General features: G+C 45.9%; 1 protein-coding gene across 1 annotated transcript; it reads right to left on the bottom strand.

The window, feature by feature from the left end:
* Positions 1–19,130: 19,130 nt before the first annotated feature.
* Positions 19,131–22,608, bottom strand: RPS14 (ribosomal protein S14). The gene is made up of 4 exons (XM_007448049.1): positions 22,456–22,608; positions 21,790–21,951; positions 20,192–20,268; positions 19,131–19,254 (listed from the first exon to the last, which is right to left on the bottom strand). Exons 1-4 carry the CDS (start codon positions 22,602–22,604, stop codon positions 19,187–19,189), a joined length of 456 nt encoding a protein of 151 aa, XP_007448111.1. The 5' UTR covers positions 22,605–22,608; the 3' UTR covers positions 19,131–19,186.
* Positions 22,609–23,201: the final 593 nt, after the last annotated feature.

Genomic DNA, 23,201 nt, shown 5'->3' with positions numbered 1-23,201 from the left:
GCCAGCATGCTTCCACTGGCTGCCCAGGGCCCTCATCACTTGTTTCTGGGCAGACCTGTGGATTCATAAGGCTCTTTGGATGTTTTGAGAAACAGGCAAATGTTCACTCCCTAGACAGGAAATCACTTTGAAGCAAAAAATACGGAAAATGCTTTGTTTGTCTCCCCTCTCACCTATAGATGAGTGGGTGCAGAAAGGGGCTGTTCCCCCTTTGTGAACTTAGACAAATTCCTCTCCTTCTCTCAGTCCTCAGTTATGTCATCTCAAAATGGAGGAGGAAAGTTGGATTCACTGTTCCCTCCACTTTCTTCTAACTCAAGCATTTTATGAACCTGAGTCCACGGTTCTAAGGCTCTGGTACTAATATTTGCCACCACTCACCAAGCCCTCCTTTGTGCCAGGTACTGTGCTAATCGTTTTGCTTGCTTTGTTTCATTTAATCTTTACAGTAACCCTTTGAGGGCTGTTTTATTTTATTATTTCCATTTACAGATAGGGACACTGAGGCTTTTGAGAGGCTACATGTTTGCCCAGGATCGTGCATCCAGGAATTGCAGCCCATGATTTTAACCATTCTACCCTTCTGCCTCCTGGTGCTCAAATTGTGTCGTTCAAATTCATGAAAGCAGGGACCTCTACAGGGAGGGAATGAGGAGGGACTGGGAAAGGGTACCCAGGGGACGTTTAACTGTGTTGGCATGGCTTTATTTCTGACTATCTGTGGCTTGTAGACCATATTTTTTTTTTATTAATCTTTATGTCTTTTGTGTGTGTGTTTCAATTTTCCTTAATAAATTAACAAATTTATGGTATAAGTACATGAAAAGATGTTCCACATCATTAGTCGTTAGGAGGCAAATTGAGGCCACAGTGAAGTACCGCTTTACATCCACCACAATGGCTATAATCAAAAAGACACAAAACAAGTGTGGACGAGGATGTGAAAGAATTGGAACTCATATATTGCTGGCAAGAACATAAGCTGGTGCAGCTACTTTGGAAAACAACTGGGCAATTTCCCAAAAAGTTAAATACAGAGTTACATATGACCCAGTAATTCCCCTCCTAGATATCTACTCAAGAGAAATGAAAACATGTGTCCACACAAAAACTTCATAGTTTTTGCGTGGATACACAAATGTTCATAGCACCATTATTCATAATAGCCTCAAAGTGAAAACGACCCAAATATACACCAACTGATGAATGAGTAAACAAAATGTGATTTATCTGTACAATGGAATATTATTTAGCCATAAAGAAGAATTAATATCACAATAAAACTGTTATTTTTTAAAAAAGGAATGATTCATGCCACAAAATGAACTTTGAAAACATCATGCTGGGCTTCCCTGGTGGTGCAGTGGTTAAGAATCCGCCTGCCAATGCAGGGGACACGGGTTTGAGCCGTGGCCCAGGAAGATCCCATATGCCATGGTGCAACTAAGCCTGTGCACCACAACTACCGAGCCTGCGCTCTAGAGCCCGTGAGCCACAACTACTGAAGCCTGCATGCCACAACTACTGAAGCCTGCGTGCCACAACTACTGAAGCCCGCGTGCCTAGAGCCCATGCTCTGCAACAAGAGAAGCCACTGCAGTGAGAAGCCCATGCGCCGCAACTAGAGAAGGCCCGCATGCAGCAATGAAGGCCCAACGCAGCCAAAAATAATAAATTTATTTTAAAAAAAAAAGAAAAGAAAACATCATGCTAAGTGAAATAAGCCAGACACAAAAGGCCACATATTGTATGATTCCATCTATTTGAAATGTCTGGACTAGGCAAGCCGTAGAAACAGAAAGTAGATCAGCAGTTGCCAGGGGCTGGGGGGAAAAGGGGATGGGGAATGACTGCTAATGGGTATGGGATTTCCTTTCAGGGTGATGAAGATATTCTGGAATTAGATAGTGGTGATTGTTGCACAACTTTGTGGATATATGGAAAAGCCACTGAATTGTACCATTTTAAAAGCTTGACTATTACGTGAAATTTATAGCTCAATTTAAAAACAGATTTCTTGGTAATGATCGCTAGAACACATATATAGCTTTGCTTCCTCTTCCACTTGGCTCTGTCACTAAAATGGCAAAGAGTTGCCTTTTTTTTTTTTTTTTTTTTTTTTTTTTCGCGGGCCTTTCACTCCTGTGGCCTCTCCCGTTGCAGAGCACAGGTGGCTTTTTTTTTTTTTTTTTTTTTTTTTTAGTGTAAATCTATAAGGACAAAGAGAACAGGAGAAAACAGTGCAGAATTTTGGAAGCTGGAAAGCAGGTGGATTAGAGGTAGTCATTAACAGACCCCAGAAAGCTTAATCCTAAACCTGCAGCTAGAAAAGCTGAGAAGCCACCAATTTACATGATAGAACAGGCTCAGGAACTGAGGTATTAGGCACACTGGGTGGGAGTACAGGTGGGGCTAAAAAGGAGATTCGTTGGAAGTCTGTTTATGAAAACAGTTGTATATCCATGTCCTCTCCCTCCCCAACTATCCCTCCCTCCCTGAAAGAGGACTGGAAGTCTATCCCTAGGCACAGTGCAGGGCATGGGCCCAGTACTAAAGCTGAGAGTCCCAGCCTTCTCTCCGACCCAGTTCGCAGAATGCCAGAAGCCAGACCTTCTTTCTCCAGGCAATAAATGAGAGAAGGCTTCCCTGGAGAGCATGACCATCCCACAAGGAATGACCTAAAGATTCTGATATTGGGGTTCAACAATGAAACAACCCAGCCAGATAACCCTATAGGGAAGCCCTCAGTGAATAAGCCCTTCACATGGGTCATGGCTTCCACTTGATTTTTTAGACAATCAAGGGTCATGGGACATCTGAAGTAAACCTCTAACATAAAAGAGAGTGAACAAAACAACTAACCAAACCCCAAAAACCATGCAGGAAGCGAACAGTCATTAATAGCTTCAGGGAGATAAAGGATGATACTGCACCCATGAAACAAGAATAGGATGCTATAAAGATAGAAGTACTGTTAGAAGAAGAACAACAAAAAATCTCTCAAAGACTAAGAATATGAGAGTAGATATTAAACAACCAGTAGGTAAAAGATAAAGGTTTTGTGTGTATGTATGTGTGTGTGTGTTTTACCTCCCAGAAATAGGGAACAGAGAAAACAGAGGGGAAGAAATCAGTGAAAAAATTCAGTACAATTTCCAGAACTCAAAGACATAAATTTCCAAACTGAAAGGGCCCAGTGAGTACCAGGGACAAAGTATAAAAATAATTTCACACCAAGGCACATCAAGTGAAGTTTCAGAAAAATAAAGACAAAAAGAAAATTCCACAGAAAGAAATAAACAAGACAGATATAAAGGACCAGGAATCAGAATGACTTTGGACTTCTTAAGAGCAACCCTGGAAACCAGAAGATAATGGAGCAATGCCTTCAAAATTCTATGGGAAAATGATTTCCACCCTAGAATATTTACTGAGACAAATTACTAAATAGGTAGGAGGGTGTCATTAAGATATTTTCAGACGTTAGGTATCTCAAAAATTTTTTCTTCCTCAGAAAGCTTCAGGAAGGTATGCTCCACCAAAATGAAGGTGTTCACTAAAAATAAAGGAAGACCTGGGACACAGGAAACTGAAATTCAGCTCGCAAGAGGGAACGGGGATCCCCAGAATGATGACACAGCAAAATCCCAGGAGTAAAGTAACATATCCATATTGGATCAGGCCCAAAGGCTCTGAAAGACATTTCTTCAACAAGATAAAATTGATAGATAGCTGATAGGTCTGAACATACTAAGAGGTGATTTAGATCATTTTTTGGAGAGTATGAGGTTGAATTATGATAATTTCACAGAAAATTAAGCAAATGAAAAACCAAGACAACTATTAACTCTTGGGAAAACAAAAGTTACATAGGAAATGAATAGTCATGATACTATACTACATAGCGCAGCTATAAATGGCATTTACATTGTCATAATATAGTAAACTTTGAATACTGACCTAACTAAACATACAGTAGAGGCATATGGGAGGATGAGAGGTCAGGAAAAGTCACTTAGAGGAGAAAAGAGGGTTAAATCTTGGTCTTCCACAGTGAAAAGCCAACCAGATAATGTTTAAAACTGAAACAATCTGGAAGTAACAATACCAGTAGTCATTTAGAGATATGGAGGTTAATACCAAATGAATCGGCTAAAAACGTTTTAAAGTGGTGTGAAAAGGAAGGTAAAGAATTGCTGTTTTTCACAGCCAGCCCTTTAGAAGGATTTGATTATTTAAATATGTGAATTTATAACTTTGATATGAAGTAAAACTCCATTCAACATCAAAGTCAGTTGATTCTAAACTGACTGTGATAACAAAATGGTAGTCTAATGCCTTTTCCTTGTGAAGCAGCTTTAGGCCAAAGCTGAGGGTGACCCCAAGGGTCATCCTGTCCTCGCCCACAGGAGGCTGGAGACGATTCCAGCTAGGAGGGTGGGCTGGATGATGGCTCCCTCCTTTTCTTCTAGTAGGGCAAGAGGGCTCAGTTGTCACACAGGCCCTGCTGCCCAGTGGAGCAGCCCCATCCTACCCACCCTCCTGCATGGGATGGAGACAGAATGACAGGAAGAAGGAAGGCTTTGTATCTGCCTTGGTATCTGAGGGGTATCCAGGGTTAAGGCAGGATTCTGCTCCCCCACTGTTCGTATGAAGAAAGTCTGGCTCAGAAAGCGGAAAGGAACTGGCCCAAGGTCACACAGAGCTGGGACTGGTCTAAACAAAAGAGCTCTGAGGCCAACTTGCTGGATTCACATTCTAGTTCCAAAATGGCAGATCCCAGGGCTGAGAAAGGGAAAACACAGGTGAGTCGGAGACATCTTTTTTTCCCAGAAAGCGAAAAAGTGCTCAAAAGACCACTGGAGTTTGTCAGAAGGACCATGGAGCCAACTTGAAGAGGCACCTGCCAGCCAAATATGAGACAATTCCAGCATCAATAAGAATAATTTACCCCGCCTCTTTAAAAGGAACTATATAGTTCAATCCCAGCTGATGAGGAAAAACCCTTCTTTCTAGAAGAATGCAAGCTAACTAATGTAAAAGAAAAGACAGAATTAGAAAATCACCTGTTTGTAACCCCCAGTGTAATAATTAACTCAGGCAAGGACCACCAATAGATGCCAAAACCATGAGACAAAGGGTTGGGGGAGAACAGGATATCCACATGCCACAGTATCATCCCCAAAGTCCTTGCTGGTTGTTTACAGGAAAAGCACTCTACAATGGTGCAGCCTTGCTGTCACCACCACATGATCAAACTTTTAGCATCACCAGTGGTGGAGCAACATAACATTATGTATTTCCTAATGGGGTAAGATACTCAGCTGGGGAGTATCTTTGCTAAAAAAATCATTAAATGAATCTGCCTTTAGACCTAAATTCTAGTTTACAGGACACAGAAGAACAAATGAAATAAAACTATGAGGAAACAGACAAATTCAGAGACAGTCTACAAACAACAACTGTTACCATCGAAGAGTCAATGTCATGAAAAAACGTGCATGTGTGGGTGTGGAAAGGGTTCTGTATTTTAAAAGATTGAAGAAACGTAACAACCAAATGCAATTTGTAAATTTTGACAAGATTTTGGTTGGGAGAAAAGCTGTAAGAGATTTTTATTTGGTTTCGTTTTTTGGGTTTGGGGTTTTTTTTTAAATACAATTTATTTATTTATCTATTTATTTTTGGCTGCATTGGATCTCCCTTGCTGTGCGTGGGCTTTCTCTAGTTGCAGCGAGCGGGGGCTACTCTTTTCTGCGGTGTGCAGACTTACTGCGGTGGTTTCTCTTGTTGCAGAGCACGAGCTCTAGGCGTGCGGGCTTCAGTAGTTGTGGCGTGCAGGGCTCAACAGTTGTGGCTCACGGGCTCTAGAGCACAGTCTCAGTAGTTGTGGTGCACGGGCTTAGTTGTTCCGTGGCATGTGAGATCTTCCTGGACCAAGGCTCGAACCCGTGTCCCCTGCATTGGCAGGCGGATTCTTAACCACTGAGCCACCAGGGAAGTCCCTGTTTTTGGGGGGTTTTTGGCCCTGCCACAGAGCATGTGGGATCTTAGTTCCCCGACCAAGGATCGAACCCGCACCCCCTGCACTGGAAGCACAGAGTCTTAACCATGGGACCGCTGGGGGAAGTCCCTGTAAGAAATATTTTTAAGAAGCTGGGGCAATTTGAATATGGACTGAATGTTAGCTGATACTTGGGAATTATTACTGCTTTTCTTAGGTGCAATAATGGAACATTAGTCTGCTAGAAAAATATACTTTTAGAGGCCGAAGGCTGAATGAAGTTCTTGGAGGTGACGTGACATGAGGTTTGCAAGTTATTTTCAAAATAGGAAAAAAAGATAGAAAGATAATGGATAAAATTAACAATAGGTGAATCTAGGTGGTGGGTATATGTATGAACATTTTCTCTGTATGTTTGAAATTCTGAATAATAACCGTTTAGAAAAAAAGTAAAGGCAATTGTGTACAAATCCAATTTCCTCCTATATAAGAACTGTGCTAGCTGGTGAGAAGACACTATATTCTCATCACATTATTGACATTATTACATTGACAGTGGGCTCTTTCACAGCATGAGCACAAAATGTGTGTTGTAAGCCTCCTTGAAATTTCTCAGAAACTATCAAAAGTTTTGTTTTGATAAGAAAAAAATTCCAGCTCCACCACTACAGGATGTGATTTTGAGCAAATTACTTAACTCCACTGTGCCTCAGTTTCCTCACCTGTAAAATGGGCATACTAATAGAACCTAAATCATTAGATTGTTGGGAGTATTGAATGAATTAGTATACATATGCCTGATGTAGAGACTAAGTGTGCAATAAATGTTAGGTAGTTCAGTGATAATTTTTTTTCCGCAAATCTGCTGCATCTGAATCTGGGACCCTGCCTGTACCCAGAGATTTGGAGCTGCTCAACAGAGCCAGAGGGGGGCCTCCCCCTCCCCCTCTTGATCATCCTGGGAGTCTCTTCCTGTGGTGTCCCCATTAAGCTAGTCTAGGTTGAGATGCCTGTTCTCCCTTGGTCTGGGCACTCCAAGACCCAGAGGTGTAAGTTCCTGCCAGATCACCAGGGTGAGCCAGGAGGTGGAATCCCCCAGGACCTCTCCCATCCTGTTTTCCTCCTTCGTCCCAAAGTCCCTGAGAGGAAAGAGCCACCCCAGGTGGTAGGCAGTGCATGTCCAGCCCTATCTACCACCCCACATGGCCTGGCCATCCTTTCTGTAAGGGGGCCCCTTGGACCCTAGCACACCTTGGCCACGAACAAAGGGTTGGAAAAGGTCCTCTTTGTGGGAAAGGAGCAGGCCTGGGCTACAGTCCTGTGCCTGTTATGCCTGGCCTGGGCAAGCCACTTACTTCACTTTTTTCACTCACTCGTGCATTCAACAATTATTTATTGCACATCTACTTTGTGCCAGGTCCTTGGGCTACATAAATGAACAAAGAAGACAAGTATCCCTGCCCTTATGGAGTTTACATTCTAGTGGGAAACAAACAAGTAAGTTTGTTTATTAAAGAGTGATGGCAGGAACCTCCTTGGTGGCTCAGTGGTTAAGACTCCACGCTCCCAGCGCAGGGGGCCCGTGTTCGATCCCGGGTCAGGGAACTAGATCCCACATGCATGCCACAACTAAGAGTTCGCATGCCACAACTAAGGAGCTGGTGAGCCGCAACTAAGGAGCCCACGAGCCGCAACTAAGGAGCCCTCCGGCCGCTACTAAGACCTGGCACAACCAAATTAATTAATTAATTAATTAATTTAAAAAAGAGTGATGGCAGACACTAATATATATATAAAATGGATAACTAATGAGAACCTGCTGTATAGCACAGGGAACTCCACTTCACTGTACAGTAGAGGCTAACACAGCATTGTGAAACAACTTTACCCCAATAAAAAAAAAAGAGTGATGCCGGAGATCGGGAAAAGGAAAGGTATTACTGCAGCAGCAGGATAGGGGCAGGTTATAGTACTTCATAGGATGTTGGGCTCGGCCTCACTGACAAGGCGAGATTTGGGCACAGGCTTGAGGTGTTTAATCAAGCCGGTGTCTGGGTGAAGGATTCCCTGGACAGAAGGAACAGCCAGAACAAAGATCCCAGAGTGCAGATGCACCCGGCAAGGCTGAGGAACAGCAAGGAGGCCAGTGTGGCTACAGTGGCGCCACTAAGGTGGACCATGACAGGACATGAGGTCAGCAAGTTCTGGGGTCAGATCCTGTGGCCATTGTCACAACCTTGGCTTTTACTCTGAGTAAAGTCAAGAGCCATGGGAAGGCTTTGAGCAAAGGAGTGTCATTATCTGACTTGAGGTTTAAAAGGGTGGTTCAGGCTGTGTTGAAAATGAGTACAATAGGGGCAGATAATCCCCGCTGCCTCATGGCACTGCTGTGAAGGTCCAAGGAGAACTGGGGTGTGGAAACATTTTATACTGAATATAGTACAGTGTTTCTGGGAGAAAGAAACTAGTTGCTTCACTCCTTCCCATCCTAGTGAAGGGACAATTGAGTGAGGAGAGGATTCAGTTTGCCCCACGGGCCAGACGTTCTACAACCAATTTAGGATCTGGGAATCCCCTACTCTTCTCCCAGCTGCCGGGTGGCAGGTAGGTTAATAGCATGACCTTGGGACACGATCTCAGCTAGCACAGCTGAGTAGGACTGACCGAGCCTTCCCCTAGAATTCATGCATCCAACAAATATGTATCAAGCAGCAGTTCTGTGCCTGTCACTAGGACACAGGGGCATTTGGAGACACCTGGCGATGGCTGAGCCCCAGTCTCACTCAGAGACCAGGCTACCAGTGGCTGAGGTTGGGCTTAGCGATCGGGGTCAATCTGTGGCTGTGGTCAGGTCACAGCTGAGGCTGGAGGCAGGGAGACCAGTCAGGAGGCTGTGGTGAAAAGTCAAGCTGGAGAGGCAGGCCTGTTGGAGGCTATAGCTAGGAGCATTGGAGGAAAAGTGACGAAGAATAAAAGTGTCAGGAGGAGGTCCACAGGACTCAGGCAAAACTGGATACGGATAGAGGGGTAAGACCAAGATGCTTGCTGAGCTTTTCTGCTTGGGTGATGGAGATGATGTCATTCACAGAAACGAGAAGTCCTTGGCACATCTGAGGAACAGAAAGAAGTACAGTGCATCTGAGCCTAGTGAGTGAGGGGAAGGGTGGTTTCAGATGATGTTGAGGGGACAGGCTGGGCTGCAGCTTAGGTATTATTCCAAGAACAATGGGAAGCTGGCAAAGGGTGTCAAGCAGGGAGGGGCTGGGGCTGGTTTATGCTTTTATACGCTGTGTGGCATATAGATTTACCAAGGGCAGGAGTGGAAGCCTGGAGGTTAGTTAGGAGTCAAGTAGTTTAGGTGAGAGATGGTGGTAGAGACAAGGAAAAGTGGATGGGTTCAATAGCTGTTTTGAAAGTAGAAATGTCAGGACTTGCTGTGGGAGTGAGTTCAAAGACGGTGGCCGGGTTTAGAGCTATACAATGGATGGTGGCATTCGCTGGGATGGAGAAGATGGGAGAACACATTCTGGAACCGGTAGACCCTAGAGTCTGGCTCTGGCTGTATTCTGTGTGACACCCACGTGTCGACCTCAAGCAGACGACTGAAGGTCCCAGACTGAAACTTGAAGAAGAGTGAGCATACACCTGTGTAAATGACCAAACTGCAGGATCAGGGCTGAGCTCTGGGGACCCTCAATGTGTAGAGATCGGACGAGGAGCAGCTCCGAGCAGGGCAGAGGAGTGGTCAGGGATCAGAAGGAAAACGGGGAGAGGGTGTGATCACAGTTCCCAGTAAAGGAGTGAAGGAGTGTCAGCTGTGCCAAATATCACTGAGGGAAATGCCCACTGGTCTGGGCCACATGGAGGTCATGGGAGATCTTGACAAAAGCAGTTCTGAGAATTGGGTTGGGAGGTGATTGGGAGGGAAGAAGTGAAGCCAGCATGGGAGGGGGAGCAGAGAGGTGAGGGTAGCCCCTGGAAGAGAACACAGGTCACGGTGTTTGAACATGTTTGTCCAGATGGGAACGCCTCAGGAGGGAGGGCGGGAGGGAGGGCGGGACTGATGATGCTGAGGAGGAGGGGTTCTGCCGAGCTCCTGCGCAGTGAGTCCCTGGTACTTCCACAGAGCCGCCCCCGTGTGGCTAACCAGCCTCCTCCCCAGGCGAGAGCGGTCCTGGAGTGCCTCTCTACGAAGGCACCAGACCAACTCCCTGACGCCTCTGTTTTCCTGCTCTCCGGCTCTCAGACCTGCCTCCTCAGACTGGCAGCTAATTTCCCAATTGCTGCCACCAACAGCCCATCCACTGGGTTTGGGGAAAAAGTGAAGCTTTCTGAATTACACCAAGGCCTTGGCTCCTGACTTTCCTGACTTGGTGGATATCTGTCTCATTTCTAATTGAGTATAAATTATTCCTTGTGTTTTCTCATTTTATTGTCACAATAGCCCTGTGAGCCTCAGGGAGATTAAATGAGATGTACAAACTAGCCAAGTGCCAGCAAGTAGCAAACCCAGGATTTGGGCCCAGGTCTGAGCTGTCCGCAGAGCCCATTCTCTTAAGCACCTTGCCTCCCACAGAGCCCTTAACTCACTTTCACCAGTCTTAGTGAAGGCCATGCCGCCTACAGCCCCTATTCCCAAGGGGTTGGATTCAAAAGGCAGATAGGATTCCTTCCCAATCCTTGTGGGCAGTGTCTACCTTCATTACTCTCCAGAGAAGCTTGATTATCAGTTCACTAGTTCTGTCCTTCTCGGAAATGGTCCTTTTGGAGCATTTCCTCACATCTCTGGCGCTCTGCTTACATGCCTCCAGAGCACAGAGCTCAGTACCTCCACAAGCAGCTCATTCTAGGCAGGATAGTGTTGCAACCCAGAGTGTGGACTCCAGTTGGTTGAATCGCAACTCTGCTTCCTACTAGCATCCTGTGCCTCAGTTTCCTCATCTGTAAAATCGTAGTAATAGTACCTACTTCCTAGTATGATAATAAGAATGAAATAAGATGCTACATTTAAGTTGCTTGGTAAGTGCTTAATAAATTTTAGCTACTGACACTGTCATTATTGCTATTTTTCCTGAGGTAGAGCTACAACTTGCTCTCTATGACTTCCACACTTTGGGCCTGGCCCTGTCCCTTGGAATTCTGCCCTCTTCCATACTCCCTGCAGGTTATTCCTATTGTCCTGCATTTCTCAATTTTCATTTTCTCCTGACACCAATTTTTTTTGTGTGTGCAAGCTCAGTTACTCATCATGCTAACATGATTTTCCTAAGATCATGATTTCTTCTTGACAGAGTCACTGGCTGTTTGCTAGGCAAGCTCAACGCTGTCAAACATTGAGGGGGGTAGGAGAATGGTAGCTTCAAGGTCTCTCTCCTCCTGCCCTCACAGGCCTTCTTGTTGGCTCCTGGGCTTCTGCATTCCCTGACTTTGGAATCCCAATCAGTGGGCCTAATTGACTGCATATCCTAAACATCTATCAGGGCAGGATTATGTCAAGGTGAAGGGTACACACTCTGGAGCCAGACAGAGCCAAGTTCAAATCCAGAATCTTCTGCTTACCTGCTGTGTGATCTTGGCCAAGAAGCCTCCCTGAACCTCAGTTTCATTATCTGCAAAATGAATTTTTAAATTTTTAATTTTTTTTGGCCACACCGCATGTCATGTGGGATCTTTTTTTTTTTTTTTTTTAATTTTATTTATTTTTGGCTGCACTGGGTCTTCATTGCTGCGCGTGGGCTCTCTAGTGGCAGCGAGCCGGGGCTACTCTTTGTTGTGGTGTGCGGGCTTTGCATTGTGGTGGCTTCTCTTGTTGCGGAGCACAGGTTCTAGGCGCACAGGCTTCAGTAGTTGTGACACGCGGGCTCAGTAGTTGTGGCTCACAGGCTCTAGGGCGCAGACTCAGTAGTTGTGGCGCATGGGCTTAGTTGCTTCACGGCACATGGGATATTTCCGGACCAGGGATAGAACCCGTGTCCCCTGCAGTGGACGCATTTTTGTGTGTGTGTGTGTGCTGCCAGATTCTCTTTTATTAGCCAAGTAGGACAAAGAACAGGTCACAATGTCACAGGAAGTCAGACAGACAGACAGAGGGATACACGAGGCAGAGTGTCATGCTGTACTACACAGGGGGCGGAGCAGGGGAGGGGCATTTGAGTCTTGTTTTTTCAACTAACAGAATAAATAAATACAGTACACAGTGGTTTTGCCACAGGCTGGCATAACCTCTAAGCACAAAAGGTCACAAAACAGCTGGTTTGGAAAGAAGTCTGTACAGCCCACTGCTACGGAGTCAGGGTGGAGGCCCAGGCCCCTGGATCGTGCTCTGGGGAAGTGAGGAAGCAGGGAAATGGAGACCTTGAACAGGACGGAGAAGAAAGGAATAAGGCCTTCCTGGAAGGAACAGTCAGAGCCTCTGGCTCTCAGCCTTGAGGTGACCGGGCTGACCTGGGAGAGACTTCAGCCTCAGTCTCAGGTGCAATAGGCCCGCCCCAAGCTCATAGGAGATGCAGGGTACCGCTTACAAGTGCTCCCCTCTTGCTCTCTGGCTGCTTTCAGTCACTGAGGCTGGTCCCCTAAGCTACATTGAGATCTCCCTGGGGAAGGGGACCACATACACTTCCCTTGCCTTCTCTGGGCTGGTGGAATTGGGTCAATTGAATGAAGAAGTATTGTCAAAGCTCTGAGGGAAGCTGGGCTAGGCCGGAGGTAGGCCTGGTTCTGACGTAACAGAACATGACTACGGGGTGGACTTGCTCCTTGGGAAGTCAGGGGAGGCTTCCTGGAGGAGGTGGTAATGTCTAGAGCTATTGGATTCCAAGGTCCAGTGATAGTCATTTGCGTCCACAGACAGGCAAAAAGCTTTAGTCCCCATGCCTGGGCTAGATGAGATTGCTTTCATTTCAGAAATAGAACTTCCTGGAGCTGATCCCAGAGGACAAACCAGAAATCCCTATTGACTCCTCGAGTCTCTGCTACCTTCCCGTCTCCCTGCCCAAGTCTCTCCTCTGATCACCTGTGGCTGTTGGATTCACCTTCCCAATCCCAGATACCTGATCCTGGCTCAACTGATCCCCCTGTTCAGAAACCCTCACCTGCCTGCCTTGGTCCCTGCCGCATCAAAGTGAGATCTTGGATTCAGGACCCTCAGCCCCACCTCTCATGAAGCCAGCCACCAATTCCCCATCATCCACAAAGTCTCACTCCACTGCTTTGTTCAAACAGCTTTCCTGGCCCAAGCTACCATCCCCCTCACTTTTCTCCCATCCAAAGCCTTCTCCATCTGCCCCAGACCAGACGAACTCCCCAAGGGTCATGGGGTTAGCTGCTGGAGCACCAGGGAAGTCCCTAACTGCAAAATTTGACTGATAATAATCTTGCCTGATTTATAGGGTATTATGGGGACTGATTAAGATGATGTATATAAAACAGTACAGTGCCTACCTCAATAAACATTTGCGATTAATATTCTAGAGCTGTGCTGTCTAACAGGGCAGCCACTAGCCACATGTGGCAGTTGAAGCCTTGAAACATGGCTAGTCTGAATTGAGATGTGCTGTTAAGTGTAAAACACACACAGGGTTTCAAAGATTTAGTAGAGAAAGAAAATGTAAAATATCTTGGTAATAATTTTCTATATCGATTATACATTGAAGTGAAAATATTTTGGATATATTGGGTTAGATAAAATGTATTATTACAATTAATGTCACTTTCTATAGTTTATTAATATAGCTACTAGAGAATTTGAAATTACATGTGGCTCGGTTTTGTGGTTTGCATATTTGTCTTGGACAGTGATAGTACAGTGGAGTACTATGTCGGGGGGTTTGTTGGTGGTGGGTTTTTTGGGTTTGGGGTTTTTTTTTCAGTGTGGGAGAAGAGAAACAGTATATTTGGTTTGGGGGCATTTGATTTTCAGTAGCTGCACCTGTCTCTTATAGGCGGTATTTGAGCTGCAAGTTTTCTTTATGTATTATAGAGATCCAGTCTTCTGTCTTTGAAGATGGGGAAACTAAAGCCCATAAGAAATGGGGTATGCCTAGGTCCACAGAAGTTAATGGTGGCAGAACCCAGACACCTACCCCCATCCCAGCAGGTGGCTTCCTATCGGTACGATGCTGCCACCTGGTGGCCACCCATATATGACGGCTGCAAACTCAACAGCCACTGGGCTCCCTTCAGGAGGGGCACTCTGCTGCCATCTACCTCCCAATCCTCTGCAAGGACAGGGAAGGTCCTCCTCTTCCTGCTCCTCAACCAGACTGTACTGAGCCCCAGCCTGACAAAGGTATGACAGCATAGTGACTGAGGAGGGCACGCTCCCCGGTTACAGACAAGCGCAGGTTTGAATCTACTCTGACCCTTTCTAGCTATGTGCCCCTGGACAACTCACTTACTCTGACCCTCAGTTTCCCCATATGTAAAATGTGGATAACCAGTACTTGCCTTAAAGCTACTGAATGAGATATCTGCAATTTGAGTCAACAAATATTTAGAGAACACAACTTAACGCACTGTTCCTGGTGCTGGGATACAGCAGTGACCTAAACAGACAAGTCCAGTGGTTCTCAAAGTGTGGTCTCCAGACCACTGACATCAGCACTACCTGGGGACTTGTTAGAAATAGAAATTCTCAGGCCTCCATCCCAGATCTACTGAATCTGATGCAAGCTCAAGGTTGAGAACCACTGGACTCAAGAGGCACAGACTCCAGACTATCAGTTGGGGTTAAGTGCTATGAATGTAACAGGTAAACAGCTTAAGAATGATGGCTAGAGGTGGGGCAGGGGGCAGAAACATTAACTGATCTGTGATGATCAAGGAAGGGCTGTTTGATAAGGTGACAAGTTCCAGCAAAGATCTGAAAGCAATTATCTAGAGGAAAGGGAATGTTCCCTTTTAGATGTTTCCTTTATTTATAAAATAAGTCCATGTAATATACAGCATGGTGACTATAGTTAGGAACTGTAATCTCTATTCTGATCAAACATACATCCAGCTAAAAACTGAGACTGCTATTCACAATGAAAAAAGAAGCGCTTTAGGGAACTGTCTCTGCCACACTAAGTGATTCTGATGTAACTAGCCTTTGGGGGTCTGGCTTACACTTGTATGCCTCCAATGATTAGGAGATCCACTCTTCATGAAACAGTTTTATTTCCTCTTAGAAGCTCTTTTAGAAAACTCTTCTTTATCTGATGCTTAAATCTCTCTACAACTCCTACCCACCCACTGGCCAAGTTCTACCACTTTAGGACTACAAGCAACAAGACTGCTTGCTCCCTCTTCCCCAAGACAGAACTTTACTTAAAGTCCCTTATACATCTTCTCTTTGGCCCACTTAAGGTCAGCAATGCTCCCCTGAGACCACGTTTGGGGAAAGGTTTTCCACATCCTTCATTAAGAGACTGAGAATGGCCTTGATAGTATTCTCCTGGGCAAAAGGGAGCCGTGACACCATCACCCAGGTCAATGAAGCAAACCGGAAGAAACTGGCAAGACCTCAAATACAGATGGTTTTCTCCAAAGAGGACTTGCTTTTCTACAGAGAGCCCAGACACTCCCACCTGGGACCACATTAGCTCTGAAATCTGAGGATTTCTGGCTTAATATGAAGGTCAAGTTCGGTTCCCTCACCTTGGGGCTATGCATGGGGCCGAGGGCAGAGCCTAAACTTAATCTCTGGGCACTGACTCCAGTATGTGCCCAGAGGGCTACCCCAGCTTTATTTGCCTACAGCTCTCTGCTCCCTAATGCATTTCATCTTAATGTCCTTTTCTTTCTCATTTCTTTAACTCCCCTGGGAATAGAGCCCAAGAATGCATGTTTGTTTTAATGTATCCAGGATCTAGAAAAGTCCTTCAATTATCTAATTGACTACAGAAGGCAAAGCCCATTCTTTCAATGATTCATCAAACAAATCTTTATAGAGCCCCTACTTTTGCAGACTGGGCTGGCAGACACTGAACAAGACATACTCTCTGCCCTCTCAGAGCTCACAGATTAGTGGGGAAATAGGCTATTAGAACAGAGGGAAACTAGTGGTACCACGAGAGTAAGGGTGTTGGGGGAACTGAGAGGAGAAGCATCTTGAGGGGCATCCAGGAAGATAACTTTGCGAGTGATGAAAAACTGATTCCAACAGGTGAACAGAAGGTAGTGAGGCCAAGTTGGGGAGAGGAGATACTGAAGGAGCCAGGCTGGGAGGGGGAAGCATGAGCAAAAGACTTGAAGGCATGGAGAACTGGAAAAATGAAAGGAACTAGGTTTGGCTTGGGCAGAGAGGGTGAAGGGTATGGCAGGGTTAGATAAAACACTGGAGATTCGTGGAGATTGGCTTCTAGACTGAAGAATGGGGCAGGGATAAAATATCAGGATAGTGACAGAATCCAATTAATTTTATATCACACAGCTGCAGTGTGGCCTAGGGATAGGCAGGGGCCTGGGGGAAGACAGGGAGACTTGGAGGGACTGTTGCAGGAGCTCAGGTAAGAGAAAGGAGCGAGAAGTAGGGACCATCTCCATGGCCCTGGTTGAGGCTGCACTTACAGCCAGCAACTGGGCTTCCATGGTCTGCAGTCTCAGGGCGGGCAACATCTCGAGTCCTGCCCTGTCCACCACAGTGGCCAGGAGGCTGCTTACATTCCAACCTGGGCTGCACCAATTAGCTCTCCTTGTAACTTGCAAACAAAACCTAGAAATGAACTGCTTTCAAAGACCTGGCTGACTGCATCCCTTGTTACCAGGAAACAGCAGGACAGGTTGCAAAGTCCCATCACAGGAAATAAAAAGAACGCTCCAGCAAGCGCCAGCATTTTCCCACCCGGATTCCAGCCAGCTGTCATTCATGCTGCTTGGCAGAAGAACTGAACAGGCATAAGAATAGCAGCAGCTTCTTCGGCGCCAGGCACTGTGCTAAAACGCTTTAATCTTATTTTTGTGATGCCCTATGAGGCTGCCCTTATCACAGGAATTTTCACTAAAGGGCTGAGGGGTTAAATAATTTGCCTGAGGTTAGAGTCCAAATCTGGAGAACTGGGATTTTCATCCTGGAATGCATACCTTGAGGGTCTGTGCACTACGTCCTGCCTTAGAAACCAGAATGACAGTAGAAAAGTACCCTCATTTTTCCCCCTAATGTTTACTTTGGAATCCTTTAAGATTTACCAAAAAGTTGCAAAGGTATGGTGTTTCTGTGTAACACTCATTTGGTTTCCTCTCATGTTAACATCTTACATTATAACAATACATTTCTCAAAACTAATGAGCATAGGTACATTACTACTAATTGGACTCCAGATTAGATATTATTAGCTTTTATACTAATGCCTCTTCTGGTCCAGGATCCAATGCATTATATCACATCTCCTTCAGCTCCTTTGGTCTTTTTTTTTTTTTTTTAAATAAATTTATTTACTTATTTTTGGCTGCATTGGGTCTTTGTTGCTGCACATGGGCTTTCTCTAATTGCGACGAGCGGGGGCTACTCTTCGTTGTGGTGCGCAGGCTTCTCATTGCAGTGGCTTCCCTTGTTGCGGAGCACGGGCTCTAGGTGCATGGGCTTCAGTAGTTGTGGCTCGCGGGCTCTAGAGCGCAGGCTCAGTAGTCGTGGCGCACGGGCTTAGTTGCTCCTTGGCATGTGGGATCTTCCTGGACCAGGGATCGAACCCCTGTCCCCTGCATTGGCAGGTGGATTCTTAACCACTGTGCCACCAGGGAAGTCCCTCCTCTGGTCTTAAGTCCTTGTTTTTCATAACTTTTGACCATCTAAATGTTGACAACGCTGTAGAATGTCCTCTAACTGGACTATGGGTTTTCAGAGAGAATTCAGAGGTGAAGTGCTCATCTTGTCAAGTCAGAGTACTATCAACATGATATATCAGAAGTGTTAAGCAACCTTAATAGTTTGGTTAAGGTCTCTCCAGAACAAAGTTAACATTTTCCCTCTTCCATGTTCATGAGTCACTAAGTCTAGCCCACAGTAAGTTCCACTTACTGGAAGGGGGAGCATCTACTTTTATTTAGAATCCTTTTTAAGATTTATGGCTTAATTTATTCAAATCACCTGCAACAGCATGGACTCATTTTTATACTTTGGGCTGTAATCACTCATTTTTAAGATGAAGAAACAAAGAGACTCAAAAAAGATGGCTTGTCCATCACACAGGGTAAGTTGGTAGGAGCCATGGCAAGACCCACCTCTCCAAGGTTCTTCCAAGTTGGAAGAGAACTGTGAAGAGATCTGTGTATCAAGGTAATGGAACATTAATCAGCAATAAAAAGGAATGAAGTTCTGAAACATGCTGTGATGAACCCTGAAAACATTATGCCATTGTCTTGCCTTGGGGTAGCAGTCACTATCACACAGCGCTATGCTAAGCCTCCGCAGAACACTCAGTACCATCTGGTGCCACTGGGTCCTTGGAGCTGGATGCATGCTTCCGGAAAGCAGAAACTTTCATCACCGACGAAAATAGGGCTTGGTGTGTATTTGTGGGTGACCGAATCTTTATGTACTTTATGTACTGATGTGGAACAACCTCCAAGATCTGCCAAGTGAGAAAAAGCAAGATGCAAGAGTGCGATCCCTTTTTTGCACAGAAGGTGTGGGGGGGGCGAGTACACACCCACACGTGTTTATATATGGCTGTCTGGAAGGCTCTTCTGCTCAGGCTACATACACTTAGCTCCACAGTTTCCACTCCACTCCCGCTCTTTAAGAACTGGTCCATTTTTGGAATCAACACCTTCACTTTCAAAACAAGGTCTTCAAGGCCTTGGTTGGCTTTAGATGACTGAGGTAACTTAACACCACAACAAGCAGTGTAGAAAAGACCCAACCGCAGCCACCATTATCTCACCTTTCCTTAGGCTCCTCCTCCCGGGAAACCAGTTCACAGAACACAGGCTCACCCTGTCCCATGGCAGGGGCTGAATCAGTAACTCTTGTGCTCCTCTTTGACAGGCTATATACATTCTCTGAAGCAATGTATCTATTAAATGGCTGCTGGTTTATCAACGCACCCATGACCTCAACACAGTCCCACACCCTGGTTAAATACAGGAGGAAGGAATTAAAATATCCCCAAGGGTGGCCCCTACACAAAGGAGAAAAGACTAGAGTCGAAAAGAACTTACATCAGGCAATTTATTAACAGAAAACAATAATTTGAGGAGTCCTGTTCACAGACGGCGACCACGGCGACCCCCCTTCCTGCGGGTGCTGTCGGAGGGGATGGGGGTGACATCCTCTGTGGGGAGGAAGAGAAAACATCATTGCCTGGAGCTGGATGGGAAGGGTTCCAGGCCTCCCTAGGCCAAATGGTCTCACGGATCAGCAGTGGATCCTGCTGCTTCACAAGTTAAGTCCTCAGTATTTAACAGAGAGATGTGGAGCTGCCCCATCTGCTGCTTCCTCAAAATTTCTGATGTGGTTTGAACTCAACTTACCAGAAGGGGAAACTGAAGCTCAGAGTAGGTAACTCGCACAGGATGTCAGAGGCAGGTGATAAATCCAGGTTTCTGACACCTAGCACACTGACTGACTCTAGTGGAAAAATCCTCATAAACTGAATATCTCCTTTTTAATAGCTAAGAGGTTGAAAATGTTCTGAAAAAAATCTTGTGAGGGCTAGACCATTAGACTGAGGGATCAGTACACGTTGCCACAGAAACAATAGGGAAGGGCTAACATCTCCTTCCTAAGAGCTATAAATGGCCAGATCAGACATGAGGGTGTAAATACTACACAAATGTAGAGAACTGCTGTGATTCTCAACCATGGGAACTACTGCCCCCTCCATACACTCCTGTCACAATGCCTGGCCTGCCCTACTGATATTGAGTAGTCAGTCATCACGCAGGAGACACCCCCTGCAAAATACCAATAGCAACCCCCATGAGAACACTGGAAAGGACAATTCATCTCCTGTCAGTTCCACCAGTCACCATCAGGCAGAGAAGTTCAGAAATGAGACGGCGCTGTCCCAATGCAGGACATTCACATCAAGGCAACAAGGGTGTTCAGGGAGAGAGTTTATGTCACATGGTGCCTCTTGCACTCCCTATTAACAAACCTAACTGCCAAAAGTTACCAGACTAGGCCCTGTATCCACTGCGCAGACCACATGCTTTCCAGGGTCAGTGCTTCAAAGCAAATCCAAGCATAAGCCAAAGAGGGGCACTCACCAATCCGCCCAATCTTCATTCCTGAGCGGGCAAGGGCTCTAAGGGCTGACTGGGCCCCTGGTCCAGGAGTCTTGGTCCTAGGATATGAATATCTAAATTAAGAAAAGCCTTTGGCCAAGTCATTAGAAGATCCCACGACCCTCTAGTTCAGGGCTCTACAAACTTTCTTTCTGCAAAGGGCCAGACCGTAAATACTTCAGGCTTAGTATGCCACTTACTTTTTGTCACACACTCCCCCCAGCACCATGGGTCACAGTTTGTATCCTGCTCTGCCTGTACCCTGTTTAAGGAAGTGCCCCTTTTGGTCACATGCTGTGATTCTAAGTGTTTCTGGTGATCTGTCCTTTTCCATCCTCCCAAGACCACAACACTATCATCGGTCCACTGGACCACTTTAACAACTTCCTATCTTGTCTGTTCCCAACACAGCAGTCATCTTAAAAGACAAATAACAGGGCTTCCCGGGTGGCGCAGTGGTTGAGTCGGCCTGCCGATGCGGGGGACGCGGGTTCGTGCCCCGGTCCGGGAAGATCCCACATGCCGCAGAGCGGCTGGGCCTGTGAGCCATGGCCACTGAGCCTGTGCGTCCGGAGTCTGTGCTCCGCAACGGGAGAGGCCACAACAGTGAGAGGCCCGTGTACCGCAAAAAAAAAAAAGACAAATAACAACAATAAAATAAATATCATATAACCCAACCTCAACAGGTCATTACTGTTAACAAGTTTTCATGCCCCCCCCCAGCCCAAGTCCAAATCTTAACCAGGTTCTTCAAGACCCAGCAGGACCTCACCCGCTCCTATCTTATCACACCTCATGCCACTCTTTTCCACAGATGTGCCAAGCTCATTTCCACCCCAAGACCTTTTCTTTCCAGTTGTTCCTGGCTGGAATACTCTCCCCTGTCCTTCCTTCACTGGACTGACTTCTAACACCACAACATTAGGTCTTAAACTTTATTACCAACCCACCCTTGACATATTTTTGCTTCCCAGCACTTGCTGCAAAAAGAAACCACATGCTCCCCTGCTCTATACTGCTTAAAGCCTGACTCTCCACCAGCCTAAAAGCCACGTAGGAGGATGGAGACCATATCTATTTTCCCCCATCACTCTCTTCTAGTACTTAGAACACAGTACCTCGTATGCTCCGAGTGCTCAATTAACACAGTAAGTTGGCGCAGGGGAGGGTGCAGGAACCAGTTATAGGCATATCTCATTTTAATGCACTTCACAGATAATGCCTTTTTTAAAAAAACAAATTGAAGGCTTCTGGCAACCCTTCATTGTCAGATGGTTAGAAATTTTTTTTAGCTGCAAATTATTTTTAACTTAAGATTATGTACATTGGTTTTTTTTTTTTTAAAGACATGATGCTACTGCACACTCAGTAGGCTACATACAGTACAGTGTAAACGTTAACTTTTATACATGCTGGGAAAACAAAAAATTCACATGACTTGCTTTACTGATATATTTGCTTCAACACAGTGGTCTGGAACCAAACCCACAGCATCTTTGAGGCATGCCTGTATTAATTATGTACACACCTAGGATGTCTTGCCCAAGCCCAGTGACCGCACTGCCCAGTCCCAGCCTTACCTATTTCCTCCTGTGGCCCGGAGTTTGATGTGGAGGGCAGTGATGCCCAGCTCCTTGCACCTCTGGGCTACATCCTGGGCAGCCAACATGGCAGCATATGGAGATGATTCATCTCGGTCAGCCTTCACCTTCATCCCACCAGTTACACGGCAGATGGTTTCCCTGGGGACAAATGCACAGGGTCCTTTCTTTCCTACCTAACAAGGATTCAGAGTGCATACCACATCCTAATGAATAAAAAGCACTACTACTCAGGTAGGACAGAGAATGAAGGTCAATTGAACATGCATCCTGATCTGACAAGACTGCCACGGGCTCTGCCTTGATGGGGTTCAGATCCTAGATAACTAAGCTCTGTATCGACGATTTACATGTACTTTTACATTTAATCCTCCTATTACTCCATGAGTAATTTCTCCTCATGTTACATACGAGGTCCCCATGCTGTAAGCCCATAAGGGCACAAAATGTTTCCTTCTCTCTCAGAACTCCAGTACCTAGGAGATCACACCATCTGTGGACTCATCAACCAAGCACATATCCTTATTTGAACATTTTACAACATTTATTTCAAGAGATCCCCTTAAACTGCCACCCAGTTCCAGGGTCGTTTCTAACCCCAACCCTTGTTAATTGGGTCCTGGGCCTCTCCACCTAGGTACTCACTTGCCAGAAAGATCGGTGACATGGACGAAAGTGTCATTGAAGGATGCAAAAATGTGGCACACACCAAATACATTTTCTCCTTCGGCCACCTGAGGACCAAGGCTGATGACCTGTTCTTCCTTCTTTTCTTTCCCCTTGCGAGGTGCCATTTCTTAAGGAAAGAAAAAAGAATCCCAGTGTTAACGACAGAAAACCCCAAGGTTTACTTCTCTGGGAATAACTGCTCCCCCGAGAAAGGTGCGCGGGACACGCGGGCACTTGCTCTCCCGCCCCACGCCGCGAACACGCCAGCGCTCAGGATTTCCAGGTGTCGCTTGCTGGAGGCTAACTAACCCTGCCCTGCACCTCCCAGCCCACCCTGGCAAGATTTGGGCGTCCCTCGTCTCGGCCTTCAGCGGCAATAGGCGCACGGTAGATGCTCAACAAACACTGATGTCAGGAGAAATTAAGCCTTTCCCTAATTTCTGGCTTTGAGAAACCTGCCCCGAGCGCCCAGAAATTAAAACGTGCCCGACTTAGCAGTCACTCAGATTTAGGAAACACCTAACGAAGGGCCATTTTTTCTGCATTCCCCTCTGGAATCCTCACTACATCCCCACGGAATTCGTACGACTATTCCCTACTTTCCAGATCGAAAACAAACTAGAAATCAGGGGACCGGCCTGCGACCGCCCACGAAAAAGCTGGTGGGGTAAAGGTGGGAGGTCACAACAGACTAAATTTCCCGCTCCTTTCCCAATCAACCA

This window comes from Lipotes vexillifer, unplaced genomic scaffold (assembly GCF_000442215.2).
Source record: "Lipotes vexillifer unplaced genomic scaffold, Lipotes_vexillifer_v1.1 scaffold121, whole genome shotgun sequence".
NCBI lineage: Eukaryota > Metazoa > Chordata > Mammalia > Artiodactyla > Lipotidae > Lipotes > Lipotes vexillifer.
This window is presented reverse-complemented; position numbering and strand designations above follow the sequence as displayed.